The following is a 17,744-nucleotide window of genomic DNA, read 5'->3' as shown; positions in this document are numbered from 1 at the left end:
AAAAAAAAAAAAAATGTTGTAACTCAAATAGGTCGTAAGTAGGGATCTACGTGTATCAAGTCCATATTAATTGAAGGACGTAGGCCGTCATCATCAGTGTCAGATAACATCACAAAAAGGAGAGACCTTATGGTAGTTAAGGTTGTGTGTCAGCTTGGCTGGTCCATGATTTTGAGCAGCATGGAGATACTTTGGAAAGGTCTCCAGTTGTTTGGCACATTTGGATTCTGCATTTGGTCAAGTCTTCATCTCTAGTTCCTGGACTTGAACCAGTAGCCTGCAGTGTTGCTTACTGATCTTGGGATTGTGGCATTTTACCTGCTAATCTTGGGTTTCTCAGCCTCAGCAGCCAATAGTTACTATATGAGTCAGAAGAAGCTCCCAGCTCCAGGGGGCCTGGAACAAGAGACAGAGCTGGTGCCAAAGGTTGAGGGGCCTGTATCTAGCCCTTAGGACCAGCACTCTGAATTTGGACTCTAGCCTCCTAAAATGTAAGATAATGAATTCCTGATTGTTAAAGCCATCCATTTGTGGTATTTCTGTCATACCAGCATTAAAGAACTAAGACACACCCTTCAGACATTATGTACCTCCAGATGGACCTATCCTTGCAAAAAAAAATCATGATAGAAGCAAATAAAGCCTTGATATCTAACTTAACTACTACTTTCTAGGAAATACAAGATAGAGAAACATGTTTAATGATAACAAACTGGCAATAAACTATATGGCTTTCTGCTTCTTTTTTTTTTTTTTTTTTTGCCTTGGTTGAAAGAGATACAAAAGTAAAAGCATTTTTAGATCTGCTGTGCTAATACTATCACTTTCAAGAAGATAACAGTGAATGGCTTATCTGTCTTATTAGTACCTTGAAGTATTTTCAGCCATTTTAGTCATTTTGCCTGGAAATAAACAAATTATTTAAAATAAAACAGAACTTTTAATTTTGAAATAATTATAGATGTATAATTGTAGAAATAATGCTGGAGATCGCATGATAGAATTTTGCAAGACCAATGACTTATTCATTGCAAATACCTTTCTTTCAACAACACAAATGGCGGCTATACATGTGGACTTTGCCAGATGGAGTACAGAAGAATCAGATTGACTACATCTGTGGCAAGAGATGAAGAAGCAGCTCAGTATCTTCAGCCAAAACAAGTCTAGGAGCTGACTGTGGAACAGACCATCAACTGCTCATATGCAAGTTCAAGTTGAAGCTGAAGATAATTAAAAGAAGTCCATGAGAGCCAAAATAAGACCTTAATTATATCTCTTCTGAATTAGAGACCATGTAAAGAATAGATTTGATCATTGAACACCAGTGACTGAAAACCAGAGGAATTGTGGAATGACATCAAGAACATCATCCATGAAGAAAGCAAAAGGTCATTAAAAAGTCAAGAAAGGAAGAAAAGACCAAAATGGATGTCATAAGAGACTCTGAAACTTGCCCTTGAATGAAGAGTAGCTAAAGCAAATGGAAGAAATGACAAGATAAAAGAGCTGAACAGAAGATTTCAAAGAGCAGTTCAAGAAGACAAAGTCAGTTATTATAATGAAATGTGCAAAGACCTGGCGTTAGAAAACCAAAAGGGAAGAACACACTCAGCATTTCTCAGTAACTGAAAGGACTGAAGAAAAACTTAAGCCTCGAGTTGCAATATTAAAAGATTCTATGGCTAATATATTGAATGATGCAGGAAACATCAGAAGATGGAAGGAATACAGAGTCACTGTACCCAAAAGAAGTGGTCGATGTTCATCCATTTCAGGAGGTGACATAAGATCAAGAACCAGTGGTATTGAAGGAAGAAGTCAAAGCTGCACTGAAGGAATTGGCAAAGAACGAGGCTCCAGGAATTGATGGAACAGCCATTGAGATGTTTCAACAAACAGATGCCATGCTGGAGGCACTCACTCAACTATGCCAAGAATTTGGAAGACAGCTACCTGACCAACTGACTGGAAGAGATCCATATTTTTACCCATTTCAAGGAAAGGTGGTCCTATAGAATGTGGAAATTATCGAGCAATATCATTAATATTAGATGCAGGTAAAATCTTACTGAAGATAATTCAAAAACAGCTGCAGCAGTACTTCCAGAAATGCAAGGTTGATTCAGAAGAGGACATGGAATGAGGGATATTGTTGCTGATGTCAGATGGATCTTGGCTCAAAGCAAAGAATACCAGAAAGATGTCTAGTTGTGTTTTATTGACCATATAACAACATTCGATTGTGTGGATCATAACATTGAGAAGAATGGGAATTCCAGAACACTTTACTGTGCTCATGAGGAACCTGTACATGGACCAGGAGGTTGTTGTTCTAACTGAACAAGGGGATACTGCATTGTTTAAAATCAGGAAAGGTTGTATCCTTTCACCATACTTATTCAGTCTGTATGCTGAGCAGATAATCTGATGGGTTTCTGAGGTAGTGTCACTACAGAAGTAGATTGCCCAACTTTCCTTCCAAAGAGTGGCTGGTGAGTGGGAGCTGCCTCTAGGTGGGTTCAAACTGAGCACTTAACAGTTTGCATTCCCAGGGACTTCTAATGGATTGTAATTTACAGTGTGGCATTCAGTGATAGAATTTTCTCCATTGATGTGGGAGATCTGGATTCGACTCCTGGCCAGTGCTTCTCAAGCGTAACCACCACTTCTCTGTTGTGGAGGCTTGTGTGTTGCTTTGATGTTTAACAGGTTTCAGCAGGGCTCCTAGACTATGGCAGACTAGGAAGAAAGGCCTGGTGATCTACTTCTGAAAATCAACCAGTGAAAGCACTGTAGAGCACAATAGTCTTACTCCATTATGTGTAGAGTTGCCAAGAGGTGGAGGGCTGACTCTTCAGCAGCTAGCTACAGCTAAACTACGTTTACTGTTTGCCCTAGCAATCCCACTTGCAAAACTCCATCCTAAAGTAGCACAAGGCTATTTATGGCTCTCCTGTTTCTAGTGGTAAAATACTGGAAATGGCCCAGATGTCCATCTCTGGGGATGCACCCATATAATGGAGTGCTATGCCCTATAAGTGAAAGCAAAGGAAGGAAGGAATTCCTGATGTGTTGGGTGTTATCTAAGTGGAGACCTGACTATGTATGCATACTTTAATATATTTGTACATAGCCATAACTGTTACAGGAGCTCTGATGGCTCAGTGATTAAAGCATTTGACAGCTATCAAAAAGGTCAGTCGTTTAACCCACCAGCTGCTCCATGGGAGAAAGATGAGGCAGTCTGCCTGTAAAGATTTACAGCTTTGAAAACCTTATGAGGCAGTTCTACTCTGCCCTATAATGTCACTGTGACTCATTGGTAGTGGGTTTGGTTTGATTTGGATATGAATAACAAAAGGATAGGTCAGGAAAAGCTGAAAAATGAATACTAATGGGAGAGGAGTAAGGTGACAGATGGAAGCTAGATGTCAAAAACCTTGTTTTGTAGATTTGACTTCGGAATCATGTAATGTTTTACAAAACAAAATTGAATAAAGAAAGCTTTTTAATCACTAAAAAAAATCAAAAGTAAAATAGAAATTAAAAATGGTATAATCACACAGAGAGAGATGTTGCAAGTAACTAAGTTGCAAGAATTTGACAGTACACCCTTAGTGAGATCTACACTAAGGATGAAAAGAACTACCAACAAACCCTAAAAAAAATTGTTTTAATAACATATTAGTAGTAGTAATACTGACTTATTATTCTCCAACTGCTGTATGTTTCTGGGATGAAGAAAAAAAAAGTAACTGTGTTAAGATCATTAGATACCCTGGTTTTCAGCACAGGAAAGAGACATATTAAATCAAAGCAGTCATTGGGAATCCTGTCATCCTAAATTTGAATTGGAATTATCGCTATTATGTTATGAGACATTTTCTGTTAAAAAATAACATACTTCCTCATTCTCTTCTTTGGAAAGCTCCAGCAACAATGGCCCCCCTGAAGCAGTGAGCACCAAGGCCTAGATGCTGATCTGGAAATAGCATTTTCTACTAGAAGGGAACAGTACTCCTCTCCTACATATTGCCCCTGAGAGCCAGGGTGCCTGACTTCCACTGGCCAGAGGAGGAACCTTGGTGCTAAGAATGACAGCTGATGGGTGTGTCCTTTGGAGAATGCTGGGGTACCAACTCATTGTTTTGAAAGAGAAAGAATGAAGTATTTAACTGGGCTTTACTGAATAAACTGTGCCTATTGGTAAACTAATAGTTGATGAGGGAAAAGCTGTCTTTACGTAAATATGTTCACTAATAAATGAAAAAGGAATGACATAATTAGAATATCAAATAAAATCACATCCAAATATGAAAGAAAGGGTGTCAGTGATAGATGACATCACAAAAAAGAGAGACCTCAAGATCTAATTTCCCCATTACATGAAATACAGAACAGAGAAACATGTTAAATGACAGCACAAAATATAGCCAGCATGATCCAGGAAGTGGAAGAGTCTACAGAACAAACCGTCCTATTTGTTTAAAAAAATGTATTTTTTGGGGTAGGGGAGAATACTGTGGGAGAGACTTAAGAATCACATCAGCCTAATGTACTGTGTGGACCTTTTATGGATTTTGATTTGAACAAACAAAAACAAAACAGAAAAAAAAACTATTGGAGGGAAATTTGAACACTGATTAAATATTTGATGATATTGAGAAATCAGTCCATTTTTAAGGTGTAATCTGTTAAAAATAATGAACACAAATTGAAATGTAAGGTTTATTCTGTATGCATATAGTTTTTCTGTATGCATGTAGGGAGACCATTTGGATTCCCTAAAAAAGCAAATGGCTGGAAGTAGGTCAGTTATAATGAAGCTTATATTGAGAGAATTAAGAAGAGTAGAAAATCCATCATTGGCTTATCTTACCATGATTGATTGAACCCTGACTTCCCAGTTTTGCTGAGATAAACTGATACCTAGTCAGAAGGTGGTCTCTGGTCCTCTGCCCACCTGTAGCCATGACAAACTCTAAACTCACTGCTGTCGAGTTGGATTGACTCATAGCAACCCCTCCTTGGGTTTCTGAGATAGTAGGAGCTCTGGTGCCATAGTGCCTAAGGCACTTTACTGCTAACCAGAAGGCTGGCGGTTCAAACCTACCAACCACTCCTCAGAAGGAAGGTTGGACAATCTACTTATGTGATGATACTGCCTCGGAAACCCAAGGAGGGGCCACTATGAGTCAGGTCCGACACATAACAACAGCAATCACTATGGAAGTAGATTGCCCAATCTCCTTTCCATGATATCTGTTCAAATTTAAGAAAACTTGGCTTCAAACAGGAAAGAAAAGATAGCAATTTTGAATGAAAAAAAAAAAAAAAGGCACTGGCAGGATTTGGTCAGGAATTTTTCTGGTTAATATTTGGTTTTCATGGATAAGAAAAACCCTATAATCAAAGTAAGATGATTGTTATTTAATATATCTCATTGACAGTGCTATCATGGGTATGTGTTTTACAAGAGCCCTTATCTTTTAGAGCTTGATACTGAAATATGAAATGATGATGAAATAATGCCTGAGATTTGTTGCATTTCTGTGTTAAATTTAAATGCATTGAAAGATAATTTTGCTATGTTATACTTAATTCTGTATATCACACAGCCTTTAAGCTAAATTTCCATTTTACAAACTGGCCCCTATTTCTAAAGCCACTTGAATAAACCAGAACTGAGTCCCAAAGTTGAAAATGGTAGAGGAATGTCTTTCAAAGACATTAGAGTCATCAAGTCCCAGAAATTCTTGAGCTAGGCCTCAGTTCTGGGCTGGATGAGGCCAAGAGCTTCTCAGTGACCTGGGTTCTGAGCACATTATCAGATGCATAAGGATGGGTTTAGAGGGATGTGGGCCACACCACTTTATAGGTGAGTAGACTGAAACACAGAGAAATTAATGTGCAGTTGATACCTGACACAAAGTGATCTTTACCTGTAAACTGGACATTCTTACCTCCTGGGTTTGAAGTAAGGATTTACCAAGTTACAGATGTGGAACCATTTAGCATCCTGCCACCATAGTAAGATGTTTGCTGCCATTTTCATTATTGTCATCATCACTGCTGGTAGAGATCAGTGAAATAAAATGGTTAAATGAATAATAGAGGTTATAAAAATATGGTAAATTCACGTAACAGTATTTTACAATTAGAATACTAGTGCAGTGCGTGATGGGGCAGTGGTGTTTCATTGGTAGAATTCTCATTTCCATGTGAGAGACACTGGTTCAGTTCCCAGCCAATGCACCTCATACATATAGCCACCACCCATCTTTCAGTAGAGGCTGACAGTGTTGCTATGATGCTTTACAGATTTTAGAGGAGCTTCCAGACTAAAGATATGGCGGCAATTCCATGTGTTGCAGAGTTGATGTAATTGTTTTGATTTGGAAGGAAGATTGGGCAGTCTTATTTCCGTAGTGATACCGCCTGGGAAACCCAAGGAGAGGTTGCTGAGTTCTGACTCCACAACAGCTTAGAGCTTGGAGCTTGCTTGCTGTGACTCTAAATTAGCCAGAACATTTAATTAAGCAACTCCTTCTATTCTCAACACATTTTAGAATATTCATAGAGTCATAAGGGTGTTCACTAGCGCAAAGAGGGACTGTGGGTGGTATCTGACCTCTTCTAACTTCAGAAGGGGGAGACAGAATTACCATCAGTAGTATCAGCCCAAGGCTAATTCCTGGGAGATGGAAGGCAGACATGCTGCCACCCTCTAACCCTTTTTTTTTTTAAACCAATTCTGATACCAGCCATTTCTCCCTTGTCACTCTCTGCTTCTCTGCTAGGTTCAATAATTCGTTGCAGTGGCCACACAGAACTCACAGATTACAGGGATTATTAGGGAAGTAACAGATTACAATTCAGGATCAGAAAACAACTCAAGATAGCTTCTTCTTAGCCATGCCACAGGCAACTGCTCTCTAGTGTTGGCCTCTGCTCTGCTTGTGTTACAGTAAGTGCTCTTTTACCTTTGCCAATAGGTGCCTAAAGAGGCACCCCACTCCACTAACAAGCCTCGAGCACAAAAGCACTCACCTCTCACGATGGGCCTGCAAGCCCGCTGCTCTGTCTCATTCCAGTCTCATGGTTCTACTGCCTCTACTACCACTGTCTCTCTGCCATCTCTGTACAGGGATCTTGGGTCCAAGGATGAGCTCCCCTCCCAGCTGTTCTCTCTGATGGCAGCAAGGTCAGCCTCTGGAATGACTCATTTAAGCCTAGCAGAATGGCATACTGACCAATCCCCATGTGAAGGTTCCATACACCTTATTTGCTCAGTCCCACCCCCCACAAGGGCACCATGTACCTTATTTACATTATTAACAATCTAACCAATCCCCTTGGTGGGCAACAAGCACCTCACATTTACATAGTTCCCCCCATTAATCTGGTGGGAGTCACAAAAACCATGGCGAGAAGAGCTATATGAAGTAATTTTCCATAGTGCAACTAGCAACAAATCCCACTGTCTCCTTTTATAGATTAGTTAATTTAAGTCCAGAGAAGTGAAAACTGGTTTGTTGGGGTACACAAATATTTAGTTTCAACATTGTAACTTAAACTCAAGATTTATGGAAGCAGATAGTGGTTACCTATCAGATGAGGATTTTAGAACAAGTTGCACTTTGCTGAAGCCCCACCTGAAAATGCAGTAGCTCTGGTAAAGGCCTCGTGCCCAGGACTGACTCTGCCTTAGAGCAAAAACTGTGTCTCCTTAAACTCTGAGATGCTTATTCATATCCTCTCTACCTCCTCTTCCCCTGAGCTGAGCCAAGTCAATATCACCAGCATAGTCTCATATGGCACAAAATGCCTAGTTTTGAACAGTGGCTTTTTTTTTTCTTTCTTTGGTATTTGAATTTGCAGAATAGTTACAGTCCCACAATAACTTTTCTGCAGTTGATTATATAGTGTTAGTCAGAAACCAGTAAGGCCCCCTGTGGGGCTCAGCACACTGAAGTCAAGATGAAAAAGGTATTTCTTTCATGTACACATAGCCTGTTTGTGTTTTGGCAATGGTTTCATGAAGCTACCTACTTCTTAAACTTGTTTTAAATTATAAACATCTCCCCTGGTGGGTTTTTGTTGTTGTTGTTTGACTATAAAAGAAATTAAGCATTTTATTTATTTATTTCATTTTACATATTTGCTTTTTGCTTATATGGTTATTTTAATTTTTAAAATAATATTGTATTTTACTCAAAATCATTTTGGAAAAAAAAAAAAAAAAGACCAGGTTTGTTGGTCTGATAGACCCCTGAGACTGTGACCCCTAGTTACCCTTTAGGTCTGGAATTGAACTACTCTTGTGGCTTCCAGCCAAACAATAGACAGGCATATGGGGTGAACATTTACATAAGGTAGGTGCACTACTGGCAGCAATCAATCATGGGAGAACAGAAGGGAAGTGTTTCATAGGGAGACAGCTTGGGGAGTGGGAGTCCATGGGAGGGAAGGACACAGGGAAGAGGTAACTATAGGGAGGAAGTGGGAAGAGAGCTGTTACATTGTGGGTAATTGCAGTCAATGTCATGAAACAAAATGTGTATGAACTGCTGTATGGAAAATAAATTTGCTCTGTAAACTTTCACCCAAATCACAATTTAAAAATAAATAAATAATACTGTGTTTTAGACAAAAGTTGCCATAGCATATTAGATTATCCTTTAACAATTTTTATGCAGATTGTTCTGTGCCATTGGTTATGATTTTTGCACTGTGTCAGCATTTTCATTATTTGCTTTCTGTTTGTTCTGTTTCCATTAATCTAGCTCCTCTTTCCCCCTTGCCCTTTCATCTTTGATTTTAGATAAATGTTGACTGTTGGGTCTCATTATAAGGAGCTCTGATGGTGTAGTGGTTAAGGTACCTGCTAACCAAAAGATCAGTAGTTTGAACTCACCAGCTGCTCTGTAGAAGAAAGATGAGGAAGACTGCTTCCATAAAGATCCACGGCCTTGGATACCCAGTAAGGGTGTCTGAGTTGGAATCGACTTGGCAGTGTATTTGGGTTTGTGTGTGTGTGTGTGTGTGTGTGTGAGATGTAATTAGTTGTTTAAGGAAGCACATTACTCAATGATGATACTATCTTTATAAGTCAATCTGTTGTTTGGCTGAAAGGTGACCTGCACGAATAGATTTAATTCTAGTCTCAAAGCATATCTTAGGGTGATAGTCTCAGGAATTCCTATATCTCTATCTGTCCAGTAGGTCTGGCTTTTTATAGGAACTTGAGCTTTGTTCTACATTTTCTCCCATTATATGTAGGATCTTCTGTTGTATCCTGGTCAGAACAGTCAGTAGTGGTAGCTGAGCACCATCTAGTTCTTATCTCCAGTAAGAAGAAGCTAGGGTTTGTGTGGGCTGTTGGCTTTGTGGACTGGTTTCTTCTTTGAAACTTTTATTTTCGTAATTTACTTTTATTTCATTTATGTAGAACCAATACTTGTATCTTAGATGGCTGCTTGCAAGCTTTTAAAACACTATAGGCTATTCACCAAACTAGGATATATGGAACATTATCTTTGTGAACTATGTTATGTCAATTAACTAAATTGCCCCCTGAGACTGTGGTCCCAAGCCTTTTGACCCAGTAAACCGATCCTGTGAGTTGTTTGGATATGTTTAGGAAACCTCTGTAACTATATGTGTGGATATATATGCAGCACACAAAAACATGTATATACATTTGCCTACAGATATACTTACACAGGCACTTACATTCACTTGCATATGCCTTCTATATACATGTATGCATCCATATCTACATGTGTCACCATACATGTGTTTTTTGGTTGTTTTTACTATTGTTGTAAATTTGTATATGTTACAGCATTTATTGCAGTTGTTCCTTTTTCTCATATACTTCTTAGTGTTTTTACTTACCTTGGTCAGGTTGTGCTGATTTCATCCATATTTGGGATTGCCTTTCCCATCACCAAAACTAACAAGTGTCTTACTATTAGAAAATTATTCCCCCTCCCTTTCCTTTACATCCTTGGTAACCATCAAAGAACTTTGCTCTCTGTGTGTATATCTATTCTTATATACTTTTTATGAGAGTGGGACCATACAATATTTGTCCTTTTGTGATTGACTTATTTCACGCAGCACAGTGTCCCCCTGATTCATCCATGTTGAAAGATGTTTTGCAGACTCTTCATTATTCTTTATAGTTGCATAGTAGTCACCACTGAGCTTTGCAGAAGGAAGCTGTGGTTTCTTGCCTTCCTGCTCACCCACATAGTTTTCTTCAGAGGGAAGGCTAACATCTAACCATATTTTTCACAGTAGCTATTGACAGAGTGGAAGAAACCAGAATTCCTTGAAGGAAATTCTTCCTGAAAGAGACTTTGAGACTGGGTACTCCATGGAGAATGAGGTAGGTTCAAACCCAGTATGCTAACTGCCGTCTGGAAGGATTGTTTGGGTTCCTCATGGGTAGATCATGGCTGTTTGCCAGAGTACTTGCGTATTGTGACCCACTGCTTTGGAAAGATGTAATTCTCTGGCTTTCTGGCTTGTCCATGGAGGTGGAAAAACTCCCTGTCCAAGTAGAGTTGATAGATTGTTACATTTGTCCATTTTAACTGAAGGCATAAAAAGCAATAGGTTTTATGTCTTCCAGGGAAAAGTAATTTTCATGTGAATTTTTAGGCAGTTGGTATTCAGGATCTGAGTTGAAAAATTATTTAGGGAAAAGGTCAAGAGAGAGTGCACATTTAGAAAGACTCATGCCCAGAATTCTACCCATGATGTCTTGTGCACAAGATCTCTAGTTCACAGTGGTCCGTTCTATCCCCCTGGTTTGGAGATGGGCTTCCTGGGGAGACTGAAATGCCTCTGTGGCTGTCATTGTACAGCAGTGGGATATGATGTGTGCTTCAGGCTCACATCAGGGGGTGCCAAGTCCTGGGAGGGGGGATGAACTGTCCCGGTGAGGCCTGTGGGCTAGGACCTCATCGAGTTTGTTATTGAGCCTCTGTCATGCCTGAGGAAGCAGGCAGTTTCATATTTCTGAGTACTTGCAGTGCAGTCAGTGCTGGGTGTTGGTGGAAATTACAATCAGTGATGTTGCAATGTGGGTGAAAGCTGAAGGGAGGTCTTCATCATGGAGTTACTTAGCATGCCTTTACTATCTACTGGGGAAGTGTGTGGTGTGTGGATTGTGAGGGTGGCAGGCATACCTCTGACAGTCCTACAGCTGGACAGAACTGTAACTTACTCTTTATCTCAGATTTCCATGGAAACTGGGCCATCTCTGAGAAGTCTCTGACACCCCACCAGCACCCCCCAGACTGCTTGTGATACCTTTTGAACTCATTCTCACTCATCCCTTCTTGTCCTTTAGATTGTATGTCCCTTAGGCCAGGGTCAATGGTTTTTCACTCTTGAAGTCCCTGTGCTTGGTGCATAGTAAGTGCTTATTAAGCATTTGCTGGTGTTAAGTGTAAGGACACCCACCTAGGTCTTTTTACTTTAAAAATTGTTTCAGAAAACCAAAGATGCATGGAAACAGTTAGTCCAAGGGACTGGTTTGTTGTTGTTATGTGCCATCGAGTCAGCCCCAACTCATAGCGACCCCTCCTTGGGTTTCCGAGGCAGTATCACTATGGAAGTAGGATTGCCCAACCTTCCTTCCGAGGAGTGGCTGGTGGGTTTGAATCGCCAGCTGCCTGGTTAGCAGGCAAGTGTCTTAGCCACTATGCTACCAGAGGTTACCTAGTGCTGCTCTGACAAGAATATACCACAAATGGGATGGCTTTAACAAACAGGAGTTTATTCTTACAATTTGGAGGCTTTAAGTCCATATTCAAAGTGCCAGGCCCTAGGTGCTGGATGAAAGCCCCTCAGCCTTGAGGTCCAGCTCCGCCTCCTGCTTCTGGCCCAATGGAGCTAGAGGCATTTCTTCACTCAGACAGCTGCTGGCTGCTGAGGCTGAGAAGCCCCAAGGTTGACAAGTAAAAAGACACAGTCCCGATGTTACCAAACCACACGGCAGGCTGTTAACTTAAGTCCATTGTAAGTCCCAAGGTCGACAGAGCATGGCATGCTGCTGAGCAACGACACAGCCACATGCAAGGTCCAAACGTGCCATATGGTAGAGACCATTCTCAAATCTTCTTCTAACATACAGGAAGCAGACCACATCCCAAAGGCAGCTACTCAGCTGCTTGTGGTAGATTCTACCATGGAGCTGATTGCCAGTCTCATCATGGGGAATAACTACCACCAGCGGCCCAGCCACTCAACCAGGCCCAGCCAAGTTGACACACAAATATAACTACCACAATACCCATAAGACCAGAAGAACTAGATGGTGCCTGGCTACCACTGTCAGCCACTTCGAGGGGATCGGTGCAGGACATTCTAGATAGAGTGTGAGAACAGTGTGGAACAAAACTCAAAATAATTTAAAAAAAAAGACCAGTATTGCTGGTCTGATAGAGCCTGGTGAGACGCCTGAGACTATGGCCCCTAGTAACCCTTCTGGTCTAGAATTGAACTCACTCCAGTGGCTTCTGTCCAAACAGAAGACAGGCATATGAGCTGAACTTTTACATTAGGTGGATACACTCCTTGGAGAGAGCAATCTTGGGAGAATAGAAGGGCTGTGTATGCACAGGGAGACAGCTCGCTGGGCGGGGGAAGGAGTGCTTGGGAGGGAAAGACAGGGAAGTGGTAACCACAGGGAGGAAGTGGGAAGAGAGCTGTTACATTGTGGGTAATTGCAGTCAGTGTCATGAAACAAAAAATGTGTATGAACTGCTGTATGGAAGATAAATTTGCTCTGTAAACTTTCACTCAAATCACAATAAAAATTTTAAGAAGAAAAAATTGTTGTTTCAAGGCAGTCTTGTGTTATTAATTAGGTTTCTATCTGTGAAAAACTACCTTGCAGTTTATCATAAGGATTCTCATAGAGCAAAATAGCAGAGTCTGGTTGAAATTAAAAGTAAAGAGCTTTTATTGATTGAGAGGCAAGGCAGTTTGCCAATTGGGAATCACAAGGTCCAGAGGATTCTGGATTAGGTGATCCAAGGAGGACACAGTTTAGGGAGTTTTTGTAAGAAAATACAAGGAATTTCAGTAAAAATTCAATGATTGGTTGACATTTAGGTCATGGTTAGAAAGTTGGATGAGGGTACATCTGATTGGTAGGAGATTACATACATTTCTAAAAAGAAAAAAATTTAAGTTACAAAGTAATCATTAAATTGTGCACATTTGACTTTGAAACAATGTGAGACCCTCATTGTGTGACTGCAGGCAGACATGTGTAATTCTAAAGGTTATTTTGAGTAAGCATCTGTTCTGAGAATTGTTTTTAGACCCAGCTTCCAAAGCAGGAAGTAAAATTACATTGTTCTCTGAAATTGTTTACCAAGTAATTTTCTCACAGTACAGGAGAGAGTTACAGGAATGACAGGCTGCATTTCTGATGCAGAGGTTATTTTTTGATCCAAAATGGAGTTTTGGCCTCAGACCTTAGCATAGCTACCATCTCATGTTGGGTGTCCTAAATTAATTTGAGGTGCTCTTACTCAGGATTAAATAAGAACGTCTATGAAAATGCTTAAACATGATTCCCAAGATGCACTAGATAATCAGTGTATCTCTGTTTTCAATACTCAATATGTCTTTTTTTTCCCTCCTTAGATGTCTTAGAACTTCCTTCAGAGCAGTACTGAGCTCTGTATTTTACAAGTAGGGCCTCAGCTGATACAGCTTTATCATTTATGTAGATCACCATGTAGCAGCTCACTGTCTCATGAGTCCAGTTGCCCTGTTTCTTTTAGCTGATGCATATCACATGCTAAATTAGTAAATGGATAGTCTGACTTAAGAAATTAGTCTTTGAAGAATTTGTTTAGTAGACTGAGTTACTCAGAGACAGGTCGCATTCAGACTAGCAAGGTCAACCTGCCAGCTCTGTGAAAAGTGCTCTTTAGTTAAATTCTAAAATGGCCAGCTTTGTGCTTTTTGTCCTTTTTAACTAAGAACTACAATATCTTTCTCCTATGGAGCGGCTGTTGGGTTCCATTCACTGTTCCTTTGGATGGAACCAAAGCACTTTAACCACTGTTCCACCAGGGCTCCTAACCAAGAACTGCATTTTAGATTTCTACTGGAAAAATTGTTTCAGGTTAGGACAGAAAATATTGTAACAAATCTAGTAATCTTTGCAGAGCTTGTCTAGAAATTTTCTTACAGTGAACGAGGAGTCTGCCAGGTACTGTAAAGAAGAGTAGTGAATTGTACGCTGTCCTGGCCCTCAACTAACTAGACTCTAGGGCAGTTCATTCAGCCTTTGTGGCCACATCTTCTTCATGAGATGTAGGCACAATTGAACCCCAAATTCCAGTGCCAGGGAAGAAGAATTAATTACTCAACTCCATGTACCCTCTGGGAGTCCAAACCAGTCCCGTCTCCAGGCTCAGATTGTAAGATCATGTTGGCTCAGTGAATATGATTGCTCAGTGAAAATTACTTGTTTGCAGAAGAATGAATGCTGGGATAAAACTACTTCTTAGACTCTGCTAATTGTTCTGTACGGTCTTCCAGCCAACCATAATTTACTAAAATTCTGATTCTCTGTGTCAGAATATTCTTAATTACTTCTTAGGTATATATCTTTTTACCAAAACTTCCCTTTAAATTTTCATGTTCAAAAGCAACATCAGTTCCAAAACTCTGAGATGCCCTCTTGTATTTCTGGAAAAGCTGGAAGACCTCCACCCAAACCTTCCATCTCCCCCTCCCAACCCTGCCACACGCACAGGTGCATTATTTTCTGGCTATCAACACTGTAAGCTAGACTGGGAGCCTCAGCCTGTAAAATACCTGTTTTCATCATCTGTGGATTGGAAACAACTACATTCTGCACAGAATTGTGAGCAATTGTGCTCTGAGTAGCAGAGGAGAATTATAAGGAATTTACTTGCATGTGTTGCTTTACTGAGTCATTTCAACACTCTGCTTTCCAAGAAGGCTTATCCACTAATGAAATTATTTGAGACATCAAAAAAATAAAAATAAAAATATGTGGTGCCTGCTATAGTCAAGGCTTAGGACGAGGGACAGAGGACATGGCTCTGCTTCCAAGTACTGCCATGCAAAGTTTCTAAGAAGTCTGTTAAAATGCAGTAAATTAGAGGCCTGAATGAACCAGAGCAGTTCATCTCTTGAAATTGCTTTGGAAATACAATTTAGAGGGTTGGTGTCACGTATCACCCGATGTCTTTATAGTCTATTTGTTGATTAGGGCAGCACCTTAAAAAAAAAAAAAAAAGAGATCAGTTATGCACTAAAATACAACTTTGAGACATCTTACTGTTCTTAAGCACTGACATGCGTTTATTTCTCCTTCCTTAAGAGAAGGAACTGAATCTCATTCATTCACAGCACCTTCTTAATGCCTGGCACACAGTAAGCCCTAAATAACTCTGGTTATTTTTGTCATTGCATTGTTGTTGTTAGATGCTGTTGAGTTGGCTCAAACTCATAGTCACCCTGTGTACAACAGAAGGAAACACTGCCCAGTCCTGTGCCAGTCTCACAATCCTTGCTATACCTGAGCTCATCATCGCAGCCACTGTCAGTCCATCTCATTGAGGGCCTTTCCCTTTTTTGCTGACCCTCCACTTTACCGAGCATGTTATCTTTCTTCTGGGAATGGTCTCTGCTGACAGCATGAGCAAAGTAGGTAAGAGAAAGTCTGGCCATTCTCACCTCCAAGGAGAATTCCAGCTGGACGTCTTCCAGGATAGATTTGTTAGTTCTGGCAGTCCATGGTACTTCACCAACACCACAAAAGTATTAACTCTTCTTCGGTCTTCCCTAATTCATTGTCTAGCTCTCACATGCATTTGAGATGATTGAAACTACCATGGCTTGAGTTAGGTCTTTAAAGAGACATCTTTGCTCTTCAGCACTTTAAAGAAGTCTTTGGCAGCAGATTTGCCCAGTGCATTGCGACGTCTGATTTCTTGACTGTTGCTTCCATTGGTATTGATTATGGAACCAAGTAATATGAAATCTTGGGTAACTTCAATGTTTTCTCTATTTATCATGATGCTGCTCATTGGTCCAGTTGTGAAGATTTTCATTTTCTTTGTGTTGAGGTATAATCCATACTGCAGACTTTGGTCTTTAATCTTCATCAGTATGTGCTTCATGTCATCTTCATTTTCAGCAAGGAAGGTTGTGTTGTCTGCATATCGCAGGTTGTTAACAAATCTTCCTGTAATCATGATGCCGCATTCTTCTTCACATAGTCCAAGTTCTCGGATTATTTGCTCAGCCTACAGATGGAGTACGTATGATGAAGTGATAACAACTCTGACACATACCATTCCTGATTTTAAACCATGCAGCATCCCTTTGTTCTGTTTGAACGACAGCCTTCTGGTCTATGTATAGGTTCCTCATGAGCGTAATTAAGTGTTCTGGAATTCCTGTTCTTCTCAGTGTTATCCATAATTTGTCATGATCCACACAGTCAAATCCTTTTGCATAGTCAATAAAACACAAGTAGACATCTTTCTGGTATTCTTTGCTTTGAGCCAAAATATGATGATATTCCTTGTTCCATGGCCTCTTCTGAATCCAGCTTGCATTTGTTTCATTAAGCTCTCATTAATCAGCATATATTGTCCTCCAGCTGTATGCCAGACCCTGTGGTAGTTGCTAGGGTTACAAAGAAGAAGAAAATCTTAGTTCTCGAGATTTGGGCTTAAATAGGGAAGAGCTCACCCTTTAAGAGTAAGGATAGTCTTTAGTGATTATCTAGCTTCCTGTCATGGCAAGGAGATTACAGACCTAGATGGTAGTGTCTTTCCCAACACTGGCTGTGATTTTATGTGCAGACCAGGATTTCGTGATATGTACATGAAAATTAAAATTAAAATATCAATGTCAATTGTATGCAGTGTGTTGACTTCTTCATTTGGATGGGCATCTTGGTTAGAAGTTCATCTTGGCAATTCTTAGTTATTCCATATAGCTAAACAAGCAGCTTCAGTCAGAGCAAACAGTGCTGAACTGTTTCAGTGCACTTTTGGAGTCAGAAACCAGTTACTGTCTGTCCCATAACTGGTTGTTATTGAAAGGAAGTGAGCTTTGTGGAGGTGCCAGTTTGAAGTGGGTTAGGGACAGATTTTTACCTCTGGCCAATTTAATATTGTCTGTCTGTGGAAAAAGCTTCTTAAGAGGAAGGATCATATTATATATCTACATTTGTCTCTCCACAGCCTCTAGGACAGTGCCTTGCACTTAATAGGAACTAGAAAAATATCTATGCACAAATAATCGAAAGATCAAAATAACATGTTTAAAGAGTGATCTTGTGGCAATCTGCCAGCCAAAATAGGAATTGCAAGTGAGTAGGAACTGTCTATTTTCAGCAGGGCACTGAGGAAACATGACTTTTACATGACTAGGATTAAGTTGGGCAATCCTACTTCCGTAGTGATACTGCCTCGGAAACCCAAGGAGGGGTCGTTATGAGTCGGGGCCCACTCAATGGCAAATAACAACAACAACAACAGGATTAAATTACTGAATTGTGAAGGTTAAATTCAATTTATAGTTTATCACCAGTGGTTGCCTAGCAAATTGTTGGTTATCATTTCCCATCATTCCACTCTGTGAACTCCCACTCTAGCCAACTGGTCCCACTTTTGCACTTTTGGGCTTCTCCCTGTGTACCTCTCACTCCTGCCATT

The 17,744-nt window shown here is 40.2% G+C and overlaps 1 protein-coding gene across 1 annotated transcript in view; it reads left to right on the top strand.

The window, feature by feature from the left end:
- Nucleotides 1-10,308: 10,308 nt before the first annotated feature.
- The window catches only part of CCM2 (CCM2 scaffold protein), a gene marked incomplete at its 5' end in the record, with an annotated part of 85,969 nt that continues 78,533 nt past the window's right edge, over nt 10,309-17,744 (top strand). Inside the window, 1 exon segment of the mRNA XM_007958635.1 lies at nt 10,309-10,399. Within this exon segment, the coding sequence (XP_007956826.1) occupies nt 10,309-10,399 (91 nt within the window).

The sequence above is a fragment of the Orycteropus afer genome, unplaced genomic scaffold (assembly GCF_000298275.1).
Source record: "Orycteropus afer afer isolate SDZICR_OR568_19922 unplaced genomic scaffold, OryAfe1.0 scaffold01056, whole genome shotgun sequence".
Classification (NCBI taxonomy): Eukaryota; Metazoa; Chordata; class Mammalia; order Tubulidentata; family Orycteropodidae; genus Orycteropus; species Orycteropus afer.
The sequence above is the reverse complement of the archived record's forward strand: the minus strand, read 5'-3'. Positions and strand labels throughout refer to the sequence as shown.